This window comes from Mirounga leonina, unplaced genomic scaffold, assembly GCF_011800145.1.
Source record: "Mirounga leonina isolate KUSES-001 unplaced genomic scaffold, KU_Mleo_1.0 Mir_173, whole genome shotgun sequence".
Taxonomy (NCBI): Eukaryota; Metazoa; Chordata; class Mammalia; order Carnivora; family Phocidae; genus Mirounga; species Mirounga leonina.
Genome location: NW_023270447.1, coordinates 69,373,146 through 69,399,012, shown reverse-complemented (window position 1 = coordinate 69,399,012; position 25,867 = coordinate 69,373,146). Strand labels below are relative to the sequence as shown.

Below are 25,867 nucleotides of genomic sequence, written 5' to 3'. Positions count from 1 at the left end.
GGCCACAATCTCAGTCCAGATTCCCCAGGGCAATGATATAAAGAGACGGGGGCGATGGTGATATCCCAGCGCTGAGAATCTCAGAGATCACAGGAGTCGCAGAGGGAACTGAGATCCAGAGAGGGAAGCGACTTTTCCAAGGACTCCAGCCCTGTGCTCTCTGTACGGCACTGTCCTGTCTCTGCCAGACAGAGGGGAATGGTCACCGTGTGGGAGAAGCGTAATAGGGTAAAGGAGGGCTTTGGGGGAGGGGAATGAGAGAGAAAGGGAAGCCAAAGGTAACAATGGCAAAATTGAGGTCTGCTAACTTTGTCTTGGGTCAACCCCGCAATGGCTAGGGGCTCTGTGAATCAGCATCACAGATGGTCCCATTGAGAGCCTCGGAAGCCCCAGAGGACATCACAGAACAGCTCTGAGAACGTGCGTGGCTTGTGGCAGGACCTGCTGAAAAGCATTGTGTTACTCATTTGCTCTGACATTAGATTGCCCTATTCGTTCATTCATTCATTCATTCATTCATTCATTCATTCATTCCATGAGTATTTGTTGACCGTCTGCTATCTGCTAAGTACTGTTTTAGGAGCATGGGATATTTTAGTGAACACAAGATCCTCGTCCTTATGAAGTTCACCATACATAGACAATATATAAATTCCAACATATCTTGGAAAGTGAAAAGTGCTGTAAAAGAAGAAAAAGTAAAGAGGGGGTAGGACCTGAGAGTGAAGTCAAAACAGTGCATATGGAGGGGGCGGGTTGACATCTTTATAAGGTGGATTGCGTCGGCCTCCCTGAGGAAGTTTCTTTTGATCGAAGACTTGAAGGAGGTGAGGTGTGCCATATCCAAGTGAGCCCCACGGACAGCTGGACAAAGCACATTCCTGGCAAAATACACACTGATATACTAGGGGTAAAGGGAAATTAGGTCTGCAACTTACTCTCACACAATTCAGAAAAAAATAAATTATACGGACACATAGGTACAGATACACAATATGCATGTGTATGGACACATATATAAATATACATGAGAAAAAGAATGATACAAATAGTGTTAAAATGTTAATATTTGGGGAGTCTGGGTGAAGGGTATGTACTATTTTTAGAATTTTTCTGTATGAATTTTTAAAATAAAATATTGTTTTAAAGGATTTATATTCTTTTTTGGGGGGGATTTCATTTTATTTATTTGGGTGGCTCTGGACCCAGACCCGGCCAGTCAGAGGCAGAGCCGAGGAGACAGTCCTGGGGTCCAGGGCTGGTGGTGGGGTAAGAGCCCGCCTGAGGAGGAAACCAGTCCCGAGGAAGGCAGAGCCGAGACCTGACACGAAGTCTGCATCTGAAGTTTTACCCTCCAGTGACTTCGGTACGTGAGGCAAAAAGAAATTCCCTTTCTGTTTGAGCCAGATTTTTTCTTAGTCGCAACAAAAAATGTGTTGACTGCTCCCAAGTGTCGGGGACAGCCTCTCTGAGGAAAGGACGTTTACGCAGGGACCTGGAGGATGAGCAGCCGTGGCGCAGGTGAAGAGGTGGGGAAAATGTTCCAGGCCAAGGGACCTGCGAGCGGGAAGGCCCCAGGAAAGGAAAGGGCAAAGCAGGTTGGAGGAGCTATGGGACAGTGGGCATGGTGGGGGCAGGGAGAGTGAGGAGCTGGGTCCCTCACGGAGGGCATCACAGGCGTTTTCAAGGGTCCAGGACTTGATCCCATTAGCAACCAGGATAGTCTGGCAGTGTTTGAAATAGGGACTGACTTAATTTGCATTTTGACATTATTTGCATTTTAATAACACTCTGGGGGCTGTGTGGGGCCTAGATTGACAGGAGGGAAGAGTAGCACAGGGGATTACTTGGAAAATTATTGCAGACCTCCAGGCTAGAGATGATGGGCACGACTCAGAGTTGGGGCAGTGGGCAGGACAGAGACTGGATGGCTTTGGGGGCACCTAGTCTCCCAAGATGGCCCCAATGAACCAGCTTCATCCCACATTGAATCTGGGTCAGCTCGGTGACCCATTTTAGCCAATAGAATGCAGAGGAAGTGACACTGTGCCTTTCAAGGGCAGGAGGCCTGGTGTCCATGTCATTAAGGACGCTGCTATGTGACCTCTGTGAAGGAGCCTGCCCAAAGGACCCAGAGTCTCTCTGACTCCAGGAGGGACTAGAAGCCTCTGGCTCCCTCTAGAGTGGATTCTATTGACCGTGGCTCTGACCTATCACCTGAGCACAGTCTCTGTGTCTCTGATTGGTGCGTTCGCTGGAGGCCTAAGGCTGTGGGGATGTTTAGTCAGCAGCGGGGGAGGGGAGCAGAGTGCCCTGAGGTACAGACATGGCTGCCTGGCTCCACTCTTCCTGGGGGTGAGTGAGCAGTTTTCCAGAGGAGAACATGACTACTACAGTAATTTAGAAAGAGGCCCAGCTTGGGTCAGGCTTGCATGACTCAGTGCTCAGCACATGGGCCTCGGTCCCAATTTCTTGGGGAATGGAATGGAATTCCACCACCCACCCCCTCACACTGGGCTGACTCTCCCTGAGCCTCTGACCGCTGCTGGGTGTCCCTCAGCCCAGGTCCCCAGACAAACCTCCCTGTGGGGCTGCTTCTCCCACTCTGCCCCAGCAATGTCCTTCTGATACATTTCTGGATTTTCTCCTCTGGCCCCCTGCACCCCTGACTCAGGGTAATAATACTAACTGCTACCACTTAGGATGCATTTGTGAATGTATGTGCCAGGCACTAGGCAAAAGCTTTTACACACTCGTGAATTCCTTACACCAGTTCTAGGAAGTAGGCATTCTTGTGCCCATTTCACAGATGAATAAAGGGGGTATTCACATAGGATAAGTAAGTTTGCCAAGGTCACCCAGCCAGGAGATGGACTGAAGCTTATCCACCCCTGAAATGTGTTCTCTTGTTATCCAGAGACGGTACAGCCGTTCAGCCCGGGTTGGGTTTTGCCCCATCCTACCTCTCGGGATGAGAACCTGATGCTCTTCTTTCAAGAGTACTCAGCTTTGACCTCTTTGCTGGCCGTGCTTCAATTTCGTTGAAGCAGGGGTTCTCAAAGTGTGGTCCCTGGGCCAGTAGCCTCAGCAGGCCCCGGGAACTTGTCAGAAATGCATACTGTCGGGCCCATCGCAGACTTGCCGAATCTGAAACTCCGGGGCGAGGCCCAGACATTTGTTCCAACAAGGCCTCCAGGTAATCGTGATGCGCATCCATCTGAGAGCTACCGGAGAAGGCGGGGGAGGCCACAGCCTTTTCCGTCCCCTCCCAGTGGCTCCGGGGACAGCAGCTGGAGAAAGGGAGAATTTTCAGCCGAGTAGTTTTTATTTGGCTGTTATTGTTTTCCTATCACATCGGTCAGAAATGACTCAGGTCTGGCTTGAGAGAGGGTGTGTGAATTCCTTAATTGTCACACACTATTACTATTTTTTCACATTTGTGTTCAGCCTAAAAGAGAGTGAAAATAAACGTAAAGAGATCCAAACTACCAAATTCAGCCTCTCAACACCTTGTCTGTCTAGGGAAGGGGTGTGACGATAATCCCATCTTCAGTCAACACACTCGAGCTTCTGTGTCAGGGGACACAGACACCTCACTAATAACTAGAATTCTGGGTTCCCAGGGTTGGGGTCCAAAGTCTGCTCCCACATGACCCAGGGCTACACTGTTCCAATTTCCTCACTGTACAGCCTTGAGTTGGAGTCAGGCTCTACCATCTGTCAGCTGTGTGGTCTTGGGAAAATCACTTGGCCTCTCTGGGCCTCAGATTCCTCCACCCATGAAATGAGAGTAATAATTCTCACCTTGCAGGCTTGTGGTGAGGTTGGAGGAAATGTATGTAGCCTGGTGGTGCCACACACACGCTATGTGACCTTGAGGAGTTTAGCATCTCCTGCATGTCACCTCCCCCCTACTACCAACAAGCATACACCGTATAGGGCGGCTGCGAGGTTAGGGGTTATAACCATCTTACCACAAGGCCTCGTGAGGGCAAATACTCTGGCAATGTCAGCTATTATTGTCATTAAGCGCATAATACCATGCCCGGGGCCTAGAAGATGCTCAATCCATGGCGGCTACTGGTATTATGCATTTCCATCCTCAACTTGAAGACAGCTCTGACCTTACTTCCAGCTTCTGCTTCCTTGCTTCAGAGTCTCCATCGCACTGATGCCTCCTGGGAGTTTGCAGTTCGTGCCCTTTCTGCCAGTTCATCTTGTGTCTGACTCTCAGTTTCAGCCTCTCTTGGGTCTCCTGTTGTTTGCTCTTGGCCTGGTCTTTGCCTTCTTTGTTCTGGCTTCCTGCCCCATTCCCGGGGCCACTTTCACAGGCATCAAATTTGCCAGACCAGAGTTGTTAAGTCCCAGCTCTGTTACTCACTAGCCGTGTGACCTTAGACAAAGGATTTAACCCCAATTTTCTCATCTGTAACACGGAACTAATAGGGGCGCCTGGGTGGCTCAGTCAGTTAAGCGTCTGCCTTCGGCTCAGATCATGATCTCAGTGTCCTGGGATCCAGTCCACTTGGCTCCCTGTTCAGTGGGGAACCTGCTTCTCCTTCTCCTTCTGCCTCTCCCCTTGCTCCTCCTCCCTGCCCATGTTCTCTCTCTTGCTCTGCTCTCTCTCTCTCTTAAGTAAATAAAATATTTTCTTAAAAAATATTTTATTTATTTATTTTTTCAGGAGAGAGAGAGAGAGGGAGAAAGAGAGTGAGAGAGCGAGTATGGGGGGAGGGGCAGAGGGAGAAGCCGACTCCCCGCTGAGCAAGGAGCCCCATGCGGGACTCGATGCCAGGACCCTGGGATCATGACCTGAGCCAAAGGCAGACGCTCAACCAACTGAGCCACCCAGGCGTCCCGCTTTGTGAGTTTTGACCTTTTATTTTCCTCAGCCAAGCCTAAACTGAGCCGATGTCCAATCCCGTGAAGCACTGGGAAGCCTGAATGAAATGATGAACCAGAAAGTATTTTGTAAACTCTCCAGTTCTCTACACACGTAAGGCATTTATATTTTTGTGGTGGTTGTGACTGTAATTATGATTGGTTTAGGAAGAATGGGTTGAAATTGCCTGACACGATCCTGGCCAGAGATGAGAGGCTCTTTGTTCTGCTTCAGCAGCGTGTTTCTGAGGGCTGTGCATGGGTAAGAGCGGTACCGGAGACTGTCAGGAGAGGAGTCACCAGCCTCTGGTCTGGATGCCAGCAGGATGACTGCGTGACTTTTGTTGAGCTGGGGCCCAGACGCTCAGGCACCGGTTGGCAGGTAAGCATAAAGACTGAATTGGGACGGATGGGTTTAAATCTGGGCTCCCCCTTTACTTGCTATGTAACCCTGGGCAGGTTACCGAACTTCTCTGAGTTTCAGATTCTTCATCTCTAAAATGGGAACAATTATAGCCCCTATGACATAGGGTTGTCATGGAGATTCAGTGACATCACATACCCAGGAGGGAAAAAGATAAATCTGTATGCAGTGCAGCGTTACAGATTTTTCTGCTCTGACTACTAACCCTTGACAAATTACAAATGTACAGAGTAGATTCAGGCTTGTTCCTTCTTACCTTTTTTGATTCATTCAGTAAGAATACTGAATGGGCCCCACTATGCACTTAACTATGTACCAGGTGATGAAAAAAGCTAGTGAGGTGGACTTAGACCATGGCATCCAAGCTAGCTCAAAAAATAATTAAAAAAAATAGAGCCAGTTTTTTTGAGTGCCCCTACTCTTCTCTTACTGTCATCTTTTTCTTGAGGGCTCCCTTTGAGGTTTCTGCCATAGCTATGTCGGTCTACCCTCTCCTAATCAGTAGATGTTTAGTCTCAGGAAGACCTCAGTCATAATTCATATTATGGTGCAAATGACTACAAATCTCTCAAAGCATGGACCTGCCAGGACCTGCAATGACCCATCCTGTAAAGCGGACTGCCCCTGAAAGGGTGCTCCTATGCATAGAAAGCAAGAAGTTACCAGGCAGAAGGGCCTAGAGAATTCATTCAGTCTGAACCCTCTCAGTTCACAGTGGGGAAACCAAGCCAGGCAGAGGGAACCTTGGTCGAAGCAGGATGACCCAACCAAGGACACCTAGCGGTCATGTGGCCAGGCTGAGTGGGGAGCAGAAAATGGATCTTCCGTACTCTCAAGGTCTACACCATATATATGCTAAACACCTTCCGATTAGGTTGCGCACAATGCCCTAGGGAGATACTGAGGCAGGACAAGAAGTGCCTCGGGCTTCCAAGAAGCCTACAGCCCGACAGAGAACATAAATACATATGTTAGACTAAAGAGCTCTTTGGCCCCACGGATTTGAAATGCTGCCCCCATTACCTATCAAATTCTCCAATATGCATGAGATTATTCTAGATTCTGTTGTTTTACTGCCGTCTCTTTCTGCAGAGCACCATGATGTTTTAAAGACCATAGCTTTATAAAAAAAAATTTTTTTTAAAAGATTTTATTTATTTGACAGAGAGAGGTGCAGCGAAAGAGGGAACACAAGCAGGGGGAGCAGGAGAGGGAGAAGCAGGCTTCCCATGGAGCAGGGAGCCCGATGTGGGACTCGATCCCAGGACCCTGGGATCATGACCTGAGCCGAAGGCAGATGCTTAACGACTGAGCCACCCAGGCGCCCCTAAAATATTTTGATATCTGGTCGAAGAAATCCTCTTTCTTTCTTCTTCTTTTTTTTTTTTCTCAAAGATGTCTTAGCTATTCATGTACAATCACTGTTTCAGATGAACTTTTGGATTAGCTTTTGAGTAACACACGTACTGAATCTTCTTCAGCCAGGCACTGGGCACTCTGAGGAGTCAGGCACTCAGTTCCTGCCCTTGGGAGCTCACAAAATAGCTGGGAAATGTAACCAAACAAGAGGTGTAAAGCAACAACAGGAATCTCATGCTCTGGGTAACAAGAGCCAAATGAGTGAGGAGTCCACACAGATATATCCGCTGTGAGTTCCATTGTCCCTCCAGGCTAGGAAAGTCATGGGATGCTCGACAGGGAAGGTGACATTATACTGTACTTCGATAGGTGAGCAGGAGGAGTTTGTCAGGTGTAGAAGAGAAAAAATGCTTTGAGTTGAGGAAGTCAGAGAATGCACCTTGGAGGAGACATTTTATTTGAAGGTGAGTAGGAGTTTGCCCCATTCAGAAGGTGGGATGAAGGGAAAGATTGCCCTGAGCTGGGAAAGTCACATCTCTGAAGACATTTTAGCTGGGTTTTGAGTTGGAGGAATCAGAGAAGATGCTGGGAGAGGTAATTAAATAAGAAGGATTTTATTAGAAAAGTAACAGAAGGAGATGACATTTGACATGGGCTTTGAGGGATGGAATGAGCAGATCACCAGAGTAGAGGTGAGAGGCACCCGGGAGAGGAGGTAGTCAGAGATTTCCCAGAGCAATCAGGAAACCTCCTGGCTTCCTGCCCGCTCGCTAAGATGCAAGATCCAGGACCTAAGCTTCCCAGCGTGTAGGCGCTCGGGATTCTGAGGCGGCGGCTCTGCAGGTCCCACTTCACGGTGTGGGGTAGCGGTGGAGCCCGCGGGGCTGGGAGGATTGAAGCTTACTCAGGTTTGCCGAGCAGGGTGGCAGAGCTGAGTGCTTTATGTCGGAATCGACCAATGGGGTGGCGGCACCCGGTTGCCAGGGCTACGGAGCGGGGAGGGGCCTGGGCGCCAGGGGCGGAGCCCGGGCGGGGCTTATATAAGCGGGCGGCAGGCGGCAGGCGGGGCGTGGGGTCAGTGGCTGCTGGGCGGGCGGGGCGCAGGCCGCGGGGCCCGAGCCGGGGGGAGCGGGCGAGCGGAGGCGCCGAGGATCCGATTCACTCGCTGGGGAGACCTATGGGCCGAAGCCGTGTAAATGCGTTTTAAGGCGAGTGCGGGGAGTGGCTCGGGGAGCCTCCGGGGGCAGGCGCCCTCGGCTCCAGTGCTGACCTGCCCCCGGCCCCCTTGCCTCCTCTCAGCAGGGGCCTCGGCTCCGCAACTGCCACTCCTCCTTGGGGTGTTGCACAAGTTTCGAGGTCACCGGCGACCCCCCCTAGCAGCGCGCCTGGCTCTGGCCCCCGCGAAGGAGGACGGGGCTTGGTAAGGGGGTGTGGGGGGCGGGTCCTCGGCCCTGCACTCGGGAAGGCTCACCCGGGCAGAACCTCAGCCTTCGGTTCCCGCCCGGGAGCCCACGACCCCTACCCACCATGTGGCCCCATGCACGCTTAGAACCCTGGCCCGTCAGGCCCGCCCCCCCCCCCCCCCATTTACAAACGGTGAAACTGAGGCTCGGAGAGGGGACAGGGCGTACCCAAGGTCACGGAGCGGGGGCGGACTCGAACCTAAACTCCTGCTCTGGGGCTGAGACTCCTTGGTGGGGCCACTCCCAGCCTCTTTAGTTGGGCGTGGTCAAGACAGAGGGTCCCCTGAAAACTTCCGCACCCGAGCTTCTTGGCTTTCCTGCTCCCTCTCGTTCTTTCCCTTTTTGCTAAAACCCGAATTTCATAACTGGAAAGGATCTCCAAAATAATCCATCCATTTTACAGATGGGGAAACTGAGGCTCGGAGAGGCAGTGACATCTTAGGCATATTATGCCTTGTCCCAGTCAGGATTCCTGGTCGTCCCCACCCTTCCCAGGGGACCTAAACTCCGCAGGCTTGTGCTGGCGGTGGGGTGTGTCAGGACTGGGCGCCCCGGCTTGGGGAGGTCAGAGGGGCAGCGGAGGGCAGCCCCCCCAGGGGGCCCCCTCACTTTACCAACCCCCTTCCCCCTGCAGTGTGTTGCATACTTTCTAAGGCGGCCTGGCGGCGGCTTCATCCAGCCCATCGGCTCCTCCTCCTCGGCATGGCTGGCTACTTGAGCAAAACAGACTTTGTGATGGTGGAGGAGGGCTTCAGCACCCGAGAACTGTTGGAGGAGCTCACTCTGGGGGCCTCACAGGCCACCGCGGTGAGGGACTGGGAGTGGGGGTGGGTCTTTTGTTCCCTGTGCAGGCCCAGCTGCCTTCTCTGGAAGGACCCCTGTGGCCCTCATCTTCCTTCATATTTGGCGTTCAGTCCTTGCTGTTGGCCAGAGACGGGCTCATTTGACCCCCATTTCTTTGTTTTTGCCCCAAACTTTGTTCTTCCTGCCTGCCCTGCCCTGATGAACAGCACCACCACTATCTACCCAGCCCTCTGGTCAGAAACCTGGGAGTCCGGCTTCCCCTTGTCATCAGGGCACCACCAAGCTCCTTACACCACCCGCCGGGGTGCTCTGCCCGGCCCTGGCTTTGTAGTTCAGACCTCATCTCTCTAGGGGCCCACTGACCTTCTCCCTGCCTCATCCCACCGGCTCCGACTCCATCACAGCCATGCTCAAGCTCAGAATTGTCTGGCGGTCCTCCACCGCCTGCAGGGTCAAGCCCGAGCTCTGCCTTCACAGCCCCGCTCCCAGCTTTGCCCACAGTGGACCATGCTCCGTGGGAGCTGGCCAAACGACCGCTCTGTTTCCCGATGACACCATGTGCTGTTATCACCCCTCTGCCCAGGCTATTCCCTCTGCCTGGAATGCCCTTCTGCTGGCCTCTCTCGCCCTTACCTGTTTCTGTCCTTCCTCATTACTCATCAGTGTCACTTTGTCCTAATCTCCCAGGCCGATTTTGTATTTCCTTTTCTCTGTGGCCTCCACTGCCTTGTGGAGGAACTCCCGCGGAGCATTTATTGAATGGGCCTGTCATTGCGCAAAGCGTTGGCTGTCTTCAAGACCCAAGCCCCTTCAGGGCTGGAACCCTGTCTGGTCAGCTCTGTCCCTTAGCATCATGTCAGACACCAAGTGGGCTTCAGTAAAAAGAAGTGTAGCATAAAAGGGAAACAGTTCCAGTGAGGGTTGAAGTAATGCCGTCTCACCCAGAGCCTCGTACATGTTTTGCCCTCAGCAAATCTGTGATGACCGGTTGCTCACGGGCATGGGTCGCAGCGGCGGTGGGACTCACGCAAGGCTTCAGCGAGCGCCTACGTGTGGAAGGCCGTGGGCTGCAGGCCATAGCTTTGGCCTGCAAGGAATCTATCTTTTTCTGGAGAAGATGAATGTATATAGTTCCGATACTTTGAAAGCATGTGCAAAATGCAGTGAGAGCATTAAAGGCAGAGTTAACGGCCTTATTGTTTGGGGGAGGTGAAACTTGAAGGTAGACTGGGAATTTGCCAGACCCGAGTGGGGGCAAGGGGATTCTGCGCGAAGGGCACGGTGGCAGCAAGAGCTTGGAGGTGGGGAAAGGCAGCCGTGTGGGGCTGGAGCTGGAGCTGCGGTGAGTGGAGGAGGGGCGGGAGCCAGATCACAGAACCCCGAATGCAGGCCTTCTGTGCAGAGGACTGTAGAGCCGGGTGGCTTGGTGGCCAGAGCCGGGCCTGGGGCAGGTTCGCCGAGGGCCGGGAGGATGGCAGGTGGCACGCACCAGGAGGGAGCCGAGCGAGGGTCTCACATTCACTCTTCTCGCACAGGGTGACGTCGCTGCCTTCTTCGTGGCCGACCTGGGTGCTGTGGTGAGGAAGCACTTCTGCTTCCTGAAGTGCCTGCCTCGAGTCCGGCCCTTCTACACGGTCAAGTGCAACAGCAGCCCCGGTGTGCTGAAGGTCCTGGCCGAGCTGGGCCTGGGCTTCAGCTGTGCCAACAAGGTGAGCCCCTGCCCCCCGCCGGCACAATGGCCCTCGCTGCCTGCTCAGCACGCACGAGGTTGGGGTGCTGCCTGCGGGCCCTGGGGAAGCAGGGGTGACGTGCCATTGGCCCCTGCCCCCTGGGACGGGCCACCCACTTGGGAGGGGGGTTGAAGGGATGAGGGAGGGAGAAACAAGCATGGAAGTTCTAAACGGGAAGCCGTGTGTGTGTCTCCGGGTAGGTGGGTCACCTTTTTAATGGAGATTTTCAAGCCTCTTGGCATAGAGCTATACATGGTATTCTTCTAATGAAAACAAGACAAAACAACAAAAATACCTTCTTATCATTGTTTTTTTGCTTTTATAGTCTTAGTAATGTGTGACAGTACATTTTCTCAACTAATCCTTTGAGAATTCTGTTGTGTTGCCAATTTTTCTGCCTTTCTAATGAGATTAATGCTGTTGACTTAATTCCCCTCCTGCTCTCTCTAGATTTACTTTGCTTATTTACTGTCGTTCTCTAGTCGTTGAACTCCAATGTGCGGGTCAGTGTATAACTAGGTTGACAATACAGTGTTGAGTAAGACAGCCTCTGCCGTCTTGGAGTTGAATGCTTCGCTCATCTATTTTCTCCCTGTTCTTAGTTGATGAAAGGCTTCAAGCTTACTAAGTTTCCTCAGAGTACCGCTTTGGACATATTTATTCATTCAGCAAACCTTTTTTGAGCACCTACCAGGGGGCACGTTCTATTCCAGGTGGGGATTTAGCAAGCGAACAAACCAAACCAAGTCAAACAAAAAAGGCTCTTCTTTCAGGGAACTTGCTTTCTAAAAACCAAATAAGTTAAACAATGAAAATCTATATTATTTTAGATGGTCAATGGTAGGGAGAAAGTTAAAGTGGGGAAGGGAAGTAGGAAATGTTGGGAAGGAGGATTCTACTTTTAGGTAGTCTGGCCAGGGAAAGCTTTGCTGAAATTTGAATACAGACCCGAAGGAAGCAAAGGATCAAGCCAGGTGGATAACTAGGGGAAGAGCTTCCAGGCAGAGGGCACAGCAAGTGCAAAGGCCCTGAGGTGAGAACAAACCTGGTGGGCGTTGCTTTGTGATATTGTCATTACTATTATTTTTTTTAATGGTTAGTAATGATTGTTTTGAGGGGAACTCCTTTCAAATCCAGGTCAACAGCATGGTTGAGTGTTGTGAGGAGGATTCTAGAAAGGGACCCTGGAGGAGAAAGGAGGAGAGCTAGCCTGGGCAGGATGACAGGGGTGGAGGGATTCTGGGTGGGAAAGAGGTGTGCACTATGGTGGGATGGTGAGAACAAGCAGGTTAACCTTTCTCAAAGACGACGTTAACGCTCTTAGTGATAGGTGAGTCTCTCCCCATTGTCACCTCAAAACCCCCTTGCATTAGCCCTTGCTTTGCACACCTAGATTCATGTGTGTCTCACATCAAGCCCGTGAGGTGCGTAGGGAGAGAGATGGCCATTTTACAGTCGAGGAGACTGGGGGCCAACCGCGCGCAGCTTGCTGGTAGCAGAGCCTGGACGTCCCCCTGCAGGCATGCCGGGGCTCGGCTCTGGGAGAAGAGGGAGGGGCTCCTTTTCCAGCCTTCTTGGTCTAGGGGTGAAGAACAGGACTCAAACCCCCTGACTAGTCCTGTGTGTCTGGAAACCCAGAGGTGGGGCCCTGTGCTTGGCCATCTGGCCTCAGGGCTGGCCTCCAAAGAGCAGAGTTAGAGGGTGGTAAGGGCTTAGACCTTGAAGTCCGCAGGGATGTTAAAAGCATGTACTGTTGCTGAGTGCTTCTGTCCTGCCAGGCACTTTGCCGATCGTTTTCTGTATATGATCTCATTTTATTCTCGCAACAACCCTGTGAGGTAATTATTACTACCCTGATTCTGACAACAGCCCAGTGAGGAAGCATTTAACAGACTGGCAAGGGGGCGCAGGGGGAGAGCGACTCGCTGGGAAGTGGCCACGTGAGGAGGGCCAGCAGCAGTGGGGTCTCCAACTCTCTCGCTGCATCTTTCCCTTGGGGAGGGCAGGGCAGAGCTCAGCCCCAGCTGGTGACGATTGCCTTCCTAACCCCCAGGGCCGACAGAGGCCACGCCCCCTCCCTGCAGGTGGGAGGAGCCGGCTTACTGAGAGGTGGATCGAGATGCACAGCTTCTCTTGAAAGGCCGACGCTGCCCTCTTCTGGTTGGCCATCCCTAGTGGCTCCGCTTAACATTGGCCGACATTGACCCAGGGCCGGTGTGAGCGGGGCGGTAGTTATGCCATGGACAGGTCAAGGGCACAAGCCACACCTTGCGTGGGGCTCTGGTCCACCCACCCACCTTCCCAAGGACTTTATGTCACCTTCCCTGCCCCCATCCTGCCTTCTCTTGCTGTCTCTATCAGCATCCTCCCATCCCCTAGCCCAGTCCCATGCTCCCTCTTTGAGGCCAGAGTTGTCTACACTCGCCTGTATGTGTGCACCTGGCTCTTTCCCTTAGCCTCGGCATCTGAGCCATGCGTCCCCATTTCCACTGTCACTACTCCAAGGAATCTCTTACTAACATCCCCAGCGATCTCCAAGATTCAGTAAGTACTTGATTTTAAACATGCATTTTGAATTATTCAAAGAATGCATTGATTCATTCACACACACATGTAGGCCTTCAGCTTTCTGTTTCCAGAGATAATCACTGTTATGAGTTTGAGTTTGGTGGGTATATGGTGTTTAAAAACTAGGTACAACTATGATCCATAGAAAATGTATTAAATGTAAAAGATGTTTATGTGGTGGGTACTGTGTCGCAATAGCTTTAAACTCGGCAGGTGTTGAAGATCTGTCCATCGTGTCCATGCATTTAGACCTTGTCAGGGACACTCCTTGGTCCTCTTATTTTCCAGACTCTCAGTAACATTCAACACAGCGACTGTTGTTGTAGTAAGAACATTGAATGTGAGGGGCGCCTGGCTGGCTCAGTCGTTAAGCGTCTGCCTTCAGCTCAGGTCATGATCCCAGGTCCTGGGATCGAGCCCCACGTTGGGCTCCCTGCTCAGCGGGGAGTCTGCTTCTCCCTCTCCCTCTGCCCCATCTCCCTGCTTGTGCGTGCACATGCACCCTCTCTCTCTCTCTCAAACAAATAAAATCTTAAAAAAAAAGGAACACTTACCTTGAGATCTACCCTCTTAACACATTTTTGTGTGTACAGCACAGTATTGTTGACTATAAACACGGTTCTGCAGATCTCTAGGACTTCCTTCGTCTTGCAGGACAGGAACTTTATACCCACTGAAGAGCAACTCCCCATTTGTGACAGATTCTTTTTAAAGACACTCAACAATAACCTATGCTGCTAGTTTTAAAGACTTCAGACGTCAATCAGCTGAATGGGAGTGCTGCTCTGTACCTGCCCCCCGACCCCTGGGAGAGTCGACACCTTCCCTCTGTACAGACACGGGTTGCAAGACAAGGTTTGCCATGACAAGAATATATATATATATATATATAATTTATTTTTTTATTAACATATAATATATTATTTGTTTCAGGGGTACAGGTCTGTGATTCATCAGTCTTACGCAATTCACAACACTCACCATAGCACATACCCTCCCCAGTGTCCATCACCCAGCCACCCCATCCCTCCCACCCCCCACCACTCCAACAACCCTCAGTTTGTTTCCTGAGATTAAGAGCCTCTTACGGTTTGTCTCCCTCTCCGGTTTTGTCTTGTTTCATTTTTCCCTCCCTTCCCCTGTGATCCTCTGTCTTGTTTCTCAAATTCCTCCTATCAGTGAGATCATATAATACTTGTCTTTCTCTGATTGACTTACTTCACTTAGCATAATACCCTCTAGTTCCATCCACGTCATTGCAAATGGCAAGATTTCATTTTTTTGATGGCTGCGTAATATTCCATTGTATATATATATACCACCTCTTCTTTATCCATTTATCTGTTGATGGACATCTGGGCTCTTTCCATAGTTTGGCTATTGTGGACATTGCTGCTATAAACATCGGGGTGCATGTGCCCCTTCGGATCCCTACATTTGTATCTTTGGGGTAAATACCCAGTAGTGCAGTTGCTGGGTTGTAGGGTAGCTCTATTTTCAACTTTTTGAGGAACCTCCATACTGTTTTCCAGAGTGGCTGCACCAGCTTGCATTCCCACCAACAGTGTAGGAGGGTTCCCTTTTCTCTGCCTCCCCGCCGACATCTGTCATTTCCTGACTTGTTAATTTTAGCCATTCTGACTGGTGTGAGGTGGTATCTCATTGTGGTTTTGAGTCGTATTTGCCTGATGCTGAGTGATGTTGAGCACTTTTCCATGTGTCTGTTGGCCATTTGGATGTCTTCTTTGCAGAAATGTCTGTTCATGTCTTCTGCCCATTTCTTGATTGGGTTATTTGTTCTTTGGGTGTTGAGTTTGATAAGTTCATTATAGATTTTGGATACTAGCCCTTTATCTGATATGTCATTTGCAAATATCTTCTCCCATTCTGTTGGTTGTGCCGTGACAAGAATATATAATCTATGTGCTGTTCCCCCTCTTCTGGACGTGTCCTTCTTCCTCCCCTCTCTGCAGGTCCTGGGTACCCGACTTCCCTCTCTCTCAATGAGAGAGCTCCTCTGGATTCTGTCTCAGGCTCCCTTTCTCTTGTAAACTCTCCCTCCTCTTAGGGAATTTCATCTCCTCCCACCACTGTAAATACCATCAGTATGCCGCCACCTCCCACATTTTGATCTCCAGCCCAGACCTTATATCTCCAGCAGCTGCCGGGATCCCACAGGATGCCTGGAACCCGGTGTGTTCCAACACGTTCACCATCTTCCCCTTGGAGAAGGGCTGCTTGGCCTGCTGGGCATGGAGTCAGACAGCCCCACAAGCCAGCCACCACCAGGCTTGCCGGCCCTGCCCCCAGATCACCTCTCCCCCATCTGTTCCCTCACCCCGGACGATTGCGACCAGAATCTTCTTGGCCCTTCCTGAGTCCGTGTTCACACGGTAGCCAGAGTGATGTGCGTTTAAACCTTGCAGTTAAAGTGCAAATCTGACTGTGCCATTTCCCTCCTTGAAACCCTTCCAACGGATTCCCTTGACTCGCAGGATGAAATATAAATCCACATCAGCCATCTTGGTCTCCCTGTTGGCTCTGCCCACCTCCCTGCAACCTTATCTTCCCCCATGGTGCACCCTCTGCCCAGGTCACTCCAGTGTTCCCTGTTCCTTGACCAGGCTGAGCACATTCTGCCTCAGCCCCTCAGCCCAGACTGCTTCCTGCTACCAGAACCATTCTTTCCTTCCCTCTGGGCCTGGATGAGGCCTCCTGTGGAGCTCAGCTTAACTTTCTGACCCTCAGAAAGGCTGTCCTTGGCTCCTCACATCCGGGTCCCCCATCCGGCTCTCTAGTATCCTGTGCTTTTCCCTCAGGGCTCTGCGTTTGTAACTCCTTCATTATTTATCGCTCATTTGTTCTTACCTATTTTCCCCACTGCCTGAAAGTTCCACAGGGTCAGAAATTTGTCTACTTTACTCACCACTTGTTTTCTTTAGCACCAGGACAGAGCCTGGCATCTCAATGGATGCTCAAGAAACACTTGTCAGCTCAGCTTCGAGGTTGAATTCTCCATCACAGTACTGTGGTTAAGAGCTCGTGTGCCGAAGTCTGACAGTCCTGGGTTAGAATCCCAGCTGGGCCACTTACAAGCTGTGTGACTTTGGACAAGTCACTTCACCTCTGAGCCTCTGCTTCCTGCCTCATAAAATTATCATGAGGATTAAATAAAGATGTACATAAAATATTTAATGCTATGGCTGTCATATGGAAACCCTTCAGTGAATAACACTAGTTATCATGTAAGTGTTCTAATCAGAGCTAAATCACAAGCCCCAGATTGCTACCGCGGCTTCCTCCTCTTACCTCATATGGTGAAGCCGGGAGCAAAATCACATTTGCACATCCACTCAGACTCAGGGACTTTGGAAGCCAGCTGTGGGGGCAGCAACTCCAGCTTCATCCCACTCTGCTGCTTGCTGGCTGTGTCTCTGCAGGCAGGTGGACTTCTCTGAACTCAGTGTAGTCCTCTGTAACGTGTGGCCAGTGCATACCTCACGGGACAGTTCAGGCATCACGTGAGAATGCACGTAAGTACCGCGTGCTGAGAAATTGCTACATTAAAATTAGTCTTATTAGAAACTCAGGATGGCTAAAGATGGCCCTGTGTCTCCCACGGTGTTTCAGAACAGGCTTCCTCTTGACTTCCTGCCCTCCATCATCTCAGACTTGAGTTTGCAAGCTGGGTCTGCCTCCTCCCTGCTGCGTCATCTCACTGAGTACCAGGTTCCTTCTCTCTAGAGCGGAGCCAGGACCCCTCTGACGGGGTTACTGTAAGGAGTAGATAAAGCAGTGAATCCAAAGCAAGGGTTCGCAGACGATGGATGGTCACCAGATCCAGGCCACTGCCTGATTCTGTCAAGTTCTATCGGATCACAGCCATACTCGTTCACTCATGCACCCTGTCTGGCTGCCTTAGTGTTGAATAGATGTCACGGAACCTATATGGCCAGGGCGTCTGGGTGGCTCAGTCCGTTGAGTGTCTGGCTCTTGGTTTTGGCTCAGGTCATGATCTCACGGTTGTGAGATCAAGCTCCACTCTGGGCTCTCTGCCTGGCATGGAGTCTGCTTTGGATTCTCTCTTCCTGTCCCTCCCCCTCTGCCCCTCTGCCTCCCCCTCTGCCCCTCTCCCTCCCCCTCTGCCCCTTTGCCTCCCCCTCTGCCCCTCTGCCTCTCTCCCTGCTTGTGGCTTGCGCATAAGCTCAGAGGTGCTCTCTCTCTCCCTCTTTCTAAAAATAAATAAATAAAATCTTAAAAAAAAAAATTAAAAGAACCTATATGGCCCACCAAGCCTAAGTAAACTATTTGCTCTCTGGCCCTTTATAGAAGTTTACTGACATCTCATTCAGTGCCTGCTTGTGGTAGGTGCTCAGGGACAATGGTTGCTCTCATCATCATCCTTGTCTGTACCATTAATGCAGCAATCAGGTGGGACGGTGTTCTGTAAAGGTGAGGAAGAGGAGGCCCTGGGTTGGGGGGAGGGGCTGGCCAGAGTCACCCAGTGCAGCCCCATGCACACAGCAAGCCTTGGGATGTGGGATGACCTGTGTCAAAAAGACTCTTGGTCTGGTGAACTTTCCAGTACATCAAGGAATATTCTTTTTTTTTTTTTTTAAGATTTTATTTATTTATTTGAGAGAGAGAGAGAGAGAGAGTGTGTGCAGGTGGGGGGAGGGGCAGACAGAGAGGGAGAAGCAGACTCCCCAATGTGCAGGGACCCTGAGATCATGACTTGAGCCGAAGGCAGATTCTTTACCGACAGAGCCACCCAGGTGTCCCCAACAGGGAATAGTCTTTATTTATTTATTTTTTAAAGATTTATTTATTTATTTATTTGACAGAGAGAGCAAGAGAGGGAACACAAGCAGGGGGAGTGGGGGAGGGAGAAGCAGGCTTCCCTCTGAGCAGGGAGCCCGATGTGGGGCTCGATCCCAAGACCCCGGGATCACGACCTGAGCCGAAGGCAGACGCTTAATGACTGAGCCACCCAGGCGCCCCAGGAATATTCTTTAAACATTAAATCTGTCAGGAAAATGTGTCAGGTGCCTATTGTTAGGGCTATCATGACTCCATGTAATGTCTTTGAGTGAATTAGAAAATGTACCCATCCTTGAGGCACTTATTATAATGAATATACTGATTTTGTGAGACTGAGATGCTTTACTGCCGGGAAGTTGTAACAAATATATAAATCTATAGTGGATTCTCTATGAATGGGACCTCCCTCCTCTCAATTGTACAGTGCGCCACCTGCACAGCTGTCTACGGCAGCCTTGTCTGTCAAAGAATGGTGAACCGGCGTGAGTCCTGATTTTCACATATCTGTTGTGTACAAATGAGGCCCACTTCTTAGGGACCTCCCCCTGCATAGCTATGACTCTGCCCCTCATTTGTGCTTCCTTGACTTCTGTGGGCCCGGTAGGCCCTGAGCCTCCTCACCATCACCTTTGGGACCCCACAGGCAGAGATGGAGTTGGTCCAGCGTATTGGTGTCCCTGCCAGTAAGATCATCTACGCCAACCCCTGTAAGCAAATCGCACAGATCAAGTACGCTGCCAAGCATGGGGTCCAGCTGCTGAGCTTTGACAACGAGGCGGAGCTGGCCAAGGTGGTAAAGAGCCACCCCAGTGCCAAGTAAGCAGAGAACCACTTGTGGGGAGGGCTGTGCTGAGTGTGAGGGCAGAGGGGGAGGGAGGAGTGGCGCTGGAGCAGAGGACCCTGCCCTGGACCCAGCCACATTCCCAGGAGTCAGGGGCGGGCGCTCCTGGACTGGACCCAGCAAGCCGGGGCCTGATGAGGGCCAAGGAAGAGATTCTGGGGGTCAAAGTCACAGGCTGAGGGAGCAAGAGGAGGGTGGTCAGGAAAGCTGCATGGAGGACGTGGCCTTCAAGGTGGGCCTGAGGAGGGAGTGGAATTAGCGGAGCGCATCAAAGCACAGAATGCGAGGAGGTCGGAAGCGGCTGGGGGCGTGTGAGGGATGAGCAGAAATTTGGTGTGGCCGGAACAGACCCTGTGCGAGGGGTGAGGGCAACCGCGATGGCTGGTGGGTCACAGTCCTAGGGCAGGGGCCTGATGCACAGGGGCTTTGGCGGGGGTCAGGGCTGGACGTTTTGCTCTGGCTGAGGCTTTCATGCGGTCGCCTGATGCCATCGGGGGCTCTAGGGAGGGCCTCCTCGGGGTGATGGGGAGGCCGGGGGGGCCACTCTGGTTCACCCAAAGCAGCTTCCATTTTGTCGGTTTTATGTGACATTGGGGTTCTCAATAAGACTGTGTTTAAAAAATGGTTCCCCTCATACAAGAAAAGTTGGAAAAGCCTGGCCGGTGTAGAGGCTGATTCGGAGGAAGTGGAGCTGCCGGGGAGAGCTGGTGAGGTCGGGACCAGGGCAGGGGCTGCGGGATGGGCCCAGAGACGTTTAGGGAATGGAAAGGACGGGCCTCGGAGGCTGACTGGCAGTGCAGGGACAGGAAGGGGTGAGGGCCCCGTGGGGTGGGCGGCTCTGAGTTTATACCCCTGTTCTCCGAGAGGACGTGGTTGGGATCGGGGGGGTGGGGTCCACGCGGCAGAAGTGCGCTGTGTATCTCCTCAGGATGGTTCTGTGCATTGCTACCGATGAATCTCACTCCCTGAGCCCCCTGAGCTTCAAGTTTGGAGCGTCGCTGAAATCCTGCAGACACCTGCTGGAAAATGCCAAGAGGAGCCACGTGGAGGTGGTGGGGGTGAGGTGAGTGCCCGGAAGCCCCACCATCCCTGTCATTGGTGTCACTGGTGTCATCCCTGACACCAATACGCTGTCATTTCCCAGGAGTGAATCCATTCTCTATGAGACCTCCCTCAGGGCCTCCAAGGAAGGCCTGTCCCTGGGCCTAGAATCCTGCCATTGGAGAGTTTCCTCTCTTTGGAAAGACAGTGTGGAGTGTCCCATTGCCTCAACCCCATGGTTCCCCAGAAGATCTTGTCCCAGGAGGCCCCAGGAGGTACCTGGATTTGCAGGAGTTATACCAACTTATTATAGGCTACAGGTTGTGCAGCCACATCTTTGCTGCGCTTCTTTGCTCGCAGGGATAGGGACGAAGTCGTGATAATGACGTAAGAGTATAGCTTTCATTTATTCTGTGCTTAGGATATGCCAGGCACTGTGCTAAACGATTCAGGAACATTATCCCACAGCCTTGTGGGACCTTATCCCTACTTTATAGATGGGGAAATGAAAGCACAGCGCTGACTGAGAGGAACGTACGGACCTGGCTGACTCGGGCCCTGCTCCTCATCCCAGATGGCTTAGCCCCAGTGGCAGCATGAGGGGGTGGGAGGGACACCAAGTGCTAAGGGACCTCGGATCTAGTCTCTTGCCCACCCCTCACTTGCCCCGTGACCCTTGGCAATGCATTTACCCTCCAGGCCCTCAGTCACTATATCTGCAGAATGGGCATGATGCCCATTGTGCCTGTCCAAGGCTGCTCCCGGCGGGGGCTGAGGCGGTGGCACCTGGGGCCCTGCATGTAAGCCGAGGGTCTTCTTCCCTTCCCAGTTTTCACGTCGGCAGCGGCTGTCCTGACCTTCATGCCTACACTCAGTCCATCGCAGACGCCCGGCTTGTGTTTGAAATGGGCGCTGAGCTGGGCCACGGGATGCACATCCTGGACCTTGGCGGTGGCTTCCCTGGATTGGAGGGGGCCAAAGTGAGATTCGAAGAGGTAACCCGGGGTCAGAAGTGTGGTACTGGGCTCTGCGGGAGGTGGGGTGGGCATACCCGGCACTGTTGAGTGGGTCCCAGGCACGGCATGCTGTGCTTGATGCTTTACCCGGATCATCTTATTATTAGCCCCATGTTACAGCTGAGCAAACTGAGGCTCCTCGAGGTTATGTCACTTTCTGAGTCTACGGCAGAGCTGGCCACACATCCAACACTCTCTGACTCTAGTCCATGCACATATTTGAAGCTTAACTAGGCCTATTTGCATAAGTCCTGAAACTCTCTGAGGGCCTGGCATGCTCTATTCTCCCTCAGGTGAGTTGATGAGAAATCAAACGGGAGGGCAGGGAAAGGAAAAGCCCACCTTTTGTCTGCTTCTTTCCATCTGAGATGAAATCAAGAAAAATGTGCCCCCGCAATCCCCATTCCAACCACTAGGGGCCGCCTCTCCCTAATAAGAGCCAAGTCCTGGGACATCCGCATCTCAGGACTGACCCTAAGAAAATAATCCCCCACAGACGCAGTGAGTTAGCCCCAAAGATGAACATCGTAGCAGTGTTCATAACAAAAACCCAGTGGACTTTCCTGGTCCGTCTAACACTCGGGAAGTGGTTAAATTATGGTACATTCGTATGACTCCCATGTGAGATCATTCACGGAAGTCTGTTGAGTAAAACAGGTTATAAAACATGTATAGCCTTATCATGTTTATAATAAAAAACAGTGTTTGTATAGAAAAAGAATTAAAGGAACTACTCCAAAAAGTTAACAGTGATTAACAATCTGGATGATAGAATTGCGGGTGATTTTGATTTTCATTCTTCTCTGTATTTTCTGTGAAAAATGTGTCATTTAACACATTGGTCATTTATGAAAGATCTACATCAGGGCTTCTGGAACCCGAGTACCAAGTGTTATGTTAAGAACACCTCTTCCCAGGGCGCCTGGGTGGCTCAGTTGGTTAAGCGACTGCCTTCGGCTCAGGTCATGATCCTGGAGTCCCTGGATCGAGTCCTGCATCGGGCTTCCCTGCTCAGCAGGGAGTCTGCTTCTCCCTCTGACCCTCCCCCCTCTCATGCTCACTTTACCTCATTCTCTCTCTCAAATAAATAAATAAAACCTTAAAAAAAAAAAAAAAGAACACCTCTTCCCATTGTGGGGGCGTTGAGGAAGGTGATTTACACAAGCATAAGGGTCTTGACCCAGCTCCGTCTGCCTCCTACGTCAGGAAGCCTGACCAACTGTCTCTAGTCCCCAGTCTGGGGTCTTAGTAGCTGCCAAGTGCTTCTTTCTGAAATCAAAGAAGCTTTCAAGAAATAGACTTGCAGCTATAGCAAGTCCTCAGTATGTAAACCCCCCATTTCACACATGTCATTGTCCCCCATCCCTGTCCCACCAGATTGCTTCTGTGATCAACTCAGCCTTGGACCTGTACTTCCCGGAGGGCTGTGGCGTGGACATCCTTGCCAGGCTGGGGCGTTACTATGTGACTTCGGCCTTCACCTTGGCAGTCAGCATCATTGCCAAGAAGGAGGTTCTTCTGGACCAGCCTGGAAGGGAGGGTAGGTGCCAGGTGGGCAGCAGAGCCCTGTTTTTTCCCGAAGCTAGGGACAGTGGCTGGCTGAGCAAGGTCCGGTTTTAGGGGATGGGAATCTGGAGGATGGATCCTTTCTTTAGGGAAACTTACAACCAAGTCCCCTTACCCCCAAGACACTTATTTAGTGTTAGTTTTTCCTATGCATGTTTACATTTTATGAAGATTGAGATCAAAACAACCTTAGGGAGAACAGATACTTTATTAACCCATTGTACAGATGAGAAAATTGAGAGCCAAAGAGAATACAAGTGAATTGCTTAATAGTAAAAAGTACAGCCTGCATTTGACCCCATGTCTGTCTCCTCTCCAAAGTATAGGCTCTTACTCATCCTACTGCTGCTCATAACATAATGAAAATAATTAATGACAACTTATATTTGTCTAAGCCTACTTTATAGATGACAGAACATAGTTGAGTCACGAGCCCAAAGTCACATAGCTGGTGAGGGGCAATGCCTGGATTCAAGCTCAGGCCGGGCTGACTCAGGGTTCTCTGCCCACATTGCAACATCAGCACTCATCCCTGCCCTTCCAGAGAGATCAGTCCTTCCAGCAGCCCCTTGAGTGAGTGGGGCCTGGGGCTCTGATCTTGGAGCCTTCTGCTCCAGGGTCCCAGGCAGGAGAGCTGAGGTGTGTCTTCCCCTGAGAATCCATTTGGAGGGGTGGTGGGCTCCAGGTAGAATGTCTTCTGTGTGTGTGTGTGTGTGTGTGTGTGTAGAGATGACATTCTTCTGGCTTCCTTTATAAATCTGGGTAATTACCGTATTAGTCCAGCCGGGAGACCTGGTTTCTCATTTCAGCTCATGCATTGCCCCGTGAGGGGGCTGTGAGGGGGGTTTACATACTGAGGACTTGCTATAGTTGCAAGTCTGAGCGAGCGGCTTAACCTCTTGGGGTATCGAGTTTGGGTGGGCTGCTCTTTGGCCTTTGCTGGGGCATCCAGGGGCAGGAAGTATGTCCTGTGCAGGGGTGCTCACCTGCAGGGGTGAGTGCACCACGTGAACCTCATGTCATAGGAGGCAGCAGGACCCACCCCATAGCTGAGGAAGGGGCAGCCTTTTTGCTTCAGTTACCCATCATCCTTGCTGAGCCTCCCATTGTGCCAGCACCCCGCTCCCACCCCCTCACACTGCTGCTTGTGCTGCCCCTGACCCCTCCCCTCCCCACAGAGGAAAATGGTTCCACCCCCAAGACCATCGTGTACCACCTCGGTGAGGGCGTGTATGGAATCTTCAACTCAGTCCTGTTTGACAACACGTGCCCTACCCCCATCCTGCAGAAGGTGAGCCTACCCCACGTGGGCCTCTTTTCAATCGTGTGTGTGTGTGTGTGTGTGTGTTTAAATAACATTCTGGGGGTGTTTTTATCTCATTTTAAACAAGTAAAACGTATTCATTGTAGAAAATGGCGGGATGATGAAGATCACCCGTAATCCCACCATGTAGAGATAGACTCTTTGAACATTAGATTTCTTTTTAGTCTTTAAAAAAATGTATTCTATTTTTAAAAATAAAGTTGGATTGTATTGTTTTGTAACTGCTTTTTTCCACTCAGTATGGATGGGTATAGCTCTTTCTATGCCGTCAGCTAACCTTTGACAACATGCTTTTTGAAGACTACATAGTATTTTAATCCATCTAACCTAGTGGTTGGTTTGCTATTTTCAAGTGTTGTGAGTATATCTATCTTGACGTCCATGTCTGATCAAGCCCTGGAGTGAATTTCTAGAAGCAAAAAGAAACAGTTCATCTTTAATGGGTTTTTCCAGGGTGACAAGGGAACAGGAATGGACAAAGAGGGGAAAGAAAATCAGACACACCATTGTAGTTTCGCATCTCCAGGCCTTTGTTGTGTGGCCCCTTTTCTGGAAGGGAACTTCAGTGCCTAACGGGCACCCAGATCATCCTGAGCTCTCAGTGTGTTTTTGTTTTTCTCTCTTTTTCCACCCTGTCTAGTTTTTTAAGACCCACTCAAATGTCAGCTCCTCTTTGTAGCTCTTCCTGCCCCTTATCTATCACAGGCAGAAGGAGCCCCCCCCTCCACCTCCACCTCCACCTGCCCATGCCATGACTTGATTATGTCCTCGTTCCATAGCTGGGTTGTTCAATGTGGTTTCCTCCAGCTAGTCTGAGTAAGCCTCCCTGATGTGCTCAGAAATTCAGTTTTCCACCGTGATGCACCAGTCCTGCCTGCATTCTTGTGGTTTCCCACATCTGACCGCACTGAGAAAGGACCAGGTTGGCCTAGGCCAGCCGAGCCCCAGGTCACACAGCAGGCGGCAGCTGCTTCCCAGGTCCTGTCCCCCTCCAGACCCCCTCCACCTTCCAGTGCCCCTTTTCCTGTCACATGCCGTCCCTGACCCACTCCGCATTCCCTTCATCAGCAACTCAGATGAGCAGGACTGTGGGCCCAGCTCATTACCACACCCCCCCATTCAGGGTCTCCATTTTGATTAATTTCCAGTTGGTATTCCTGCCTTGGACACCAGGATGTTACTGACCCTTTTTGTGATCAGTCCTGTTCCTCCTCTGGACGCTGTTGAAGTTTCATACTTTGGGCTGTCAACCACTTACCAGGTCCAGCCATGTGACCAGATCCAGGGTGGGGCCCCTGTCTGGTGGTGGAGGCAGTTGACGACATACACAGTAAATTAGCTGCAATTGTGTTGGGTGTGTGTTAGAGGGACCCAGCCTGGCTGGGGGTGTCTGCATCTTCTTCCCCAAGGAAGGTCCCCTTCACGAGTCATGGTGGCAGCTTTGCATCCCTGCTCTTCATTCCCCAGGACTTTGTGTTTGGACCCCAGGCACAGAAAGTCCCATTAAACATAATCAATCCTTGGTTCAAAGTATACTTCTTATCGCTGGAGGCTTCCTGGCTCTTTTTTGTTTTCTTTCTTTCTTTTTAAAAATTTAATAAACATTTGAGTACTCTCAGTATGCAAAGCCCTATCCTGAGGCCTGCACAGGACAGTAGGTGAGACAGAATTGTCTACGCTCTGGAAATGTAGTCCTGCTGGGTAGGGGTGTGTGTGTGTGTGTGTGTGTGTGTGTGTGTGTGGGCATGTGGTGAGCAGTACGCAGGCTACAACAGTGTCATGAAAAAAGCACAGAAAACTACAGAAGAAGTGTTGCTGGAATTTTTTCAAAAATATTTTAATATATTTAAAAGGAAAGGACTTGAGAAAAATAATCCCATCATCAAATTAAAAATGAACAATTCCATAGTATCCCCTGTCATCCTCCTCATCAATGGTTTTTCTAGTTGATTTGCTGAAATCAGCAGCCAAAAAAGGTCCACATACTGCATCTGGTCGATGGTCTCTCTCTTAACCTATTGGTTTTCCC

The 25,867-nt window shown here is 51.0% G+C and overlaps 1 protein-coding gene across 7 annotated transcripts in view; it reads left to right on the top strand.

Moving 5' to 3' along the window:
* The first annotated feature begins 4,881 nt into the window (after nucleotides 1–4,881).
* Nucleotides 4,882–25,867, top strand: part of AZIN2 (antizyme inhibitor 2) — a 45,797-nt gene continuing 24,811 nt past the window's right edge. For 2 of the 7 annotated variants that reach the window (XM_035019174.1, XM_035019175.1), the window contains exons 1-9: nucleotides 7,771–7,872; nucleotides 7,964–8,084; nucleotides 8,762–8,934; nucleotides 10,467–10,640; nucleotides 18,694–18,866; nucleotides 19,820–19,954; nucleotides 20,762–20,927; nucleotides 22,326–22,488; nucleotides 23,693–23,805. In XM_035019174.1, the coding sequence (XP_034875065.1) occupies nucleotides 8,830–8,934; nucleotides 10,467–10,640; nucleotides 18,694–18,866; nucleotides 19,820–19,954; nucleotides 20,762–20,927; nucleotides 22,326–22,488; nucleotides 23,693–23,805 (1,029 nt within the window). In that variant the 5' untranslated portion in view covers nucleotides 7,771–7,872; nucleotides 7,964–8,084; nucleotides 8,762–8,829. Of the gene's footprint in view, nucleotides 4,997–5,037; nucleotides 5,264–7,033; nucleotides 7,129–7,735; nucleotides 7,873–7,963; nucleotides 8,085–8,761; nucleotides 8,935–10,466; nucleotides 10,641–18,693; nucleotides 18,867–19,819; nucleotides 19,955–20,761; nucleotides 20,928–22,325; nucleotides 22,489–23,692; nucleotides 23,806–25,867 lie in introns of those variants that run through there. The other 5 variants (XM_035019172.1, XM_035019171.1, XM_035019170.1 and 2 more) reach the window with 5 other exon arrangements.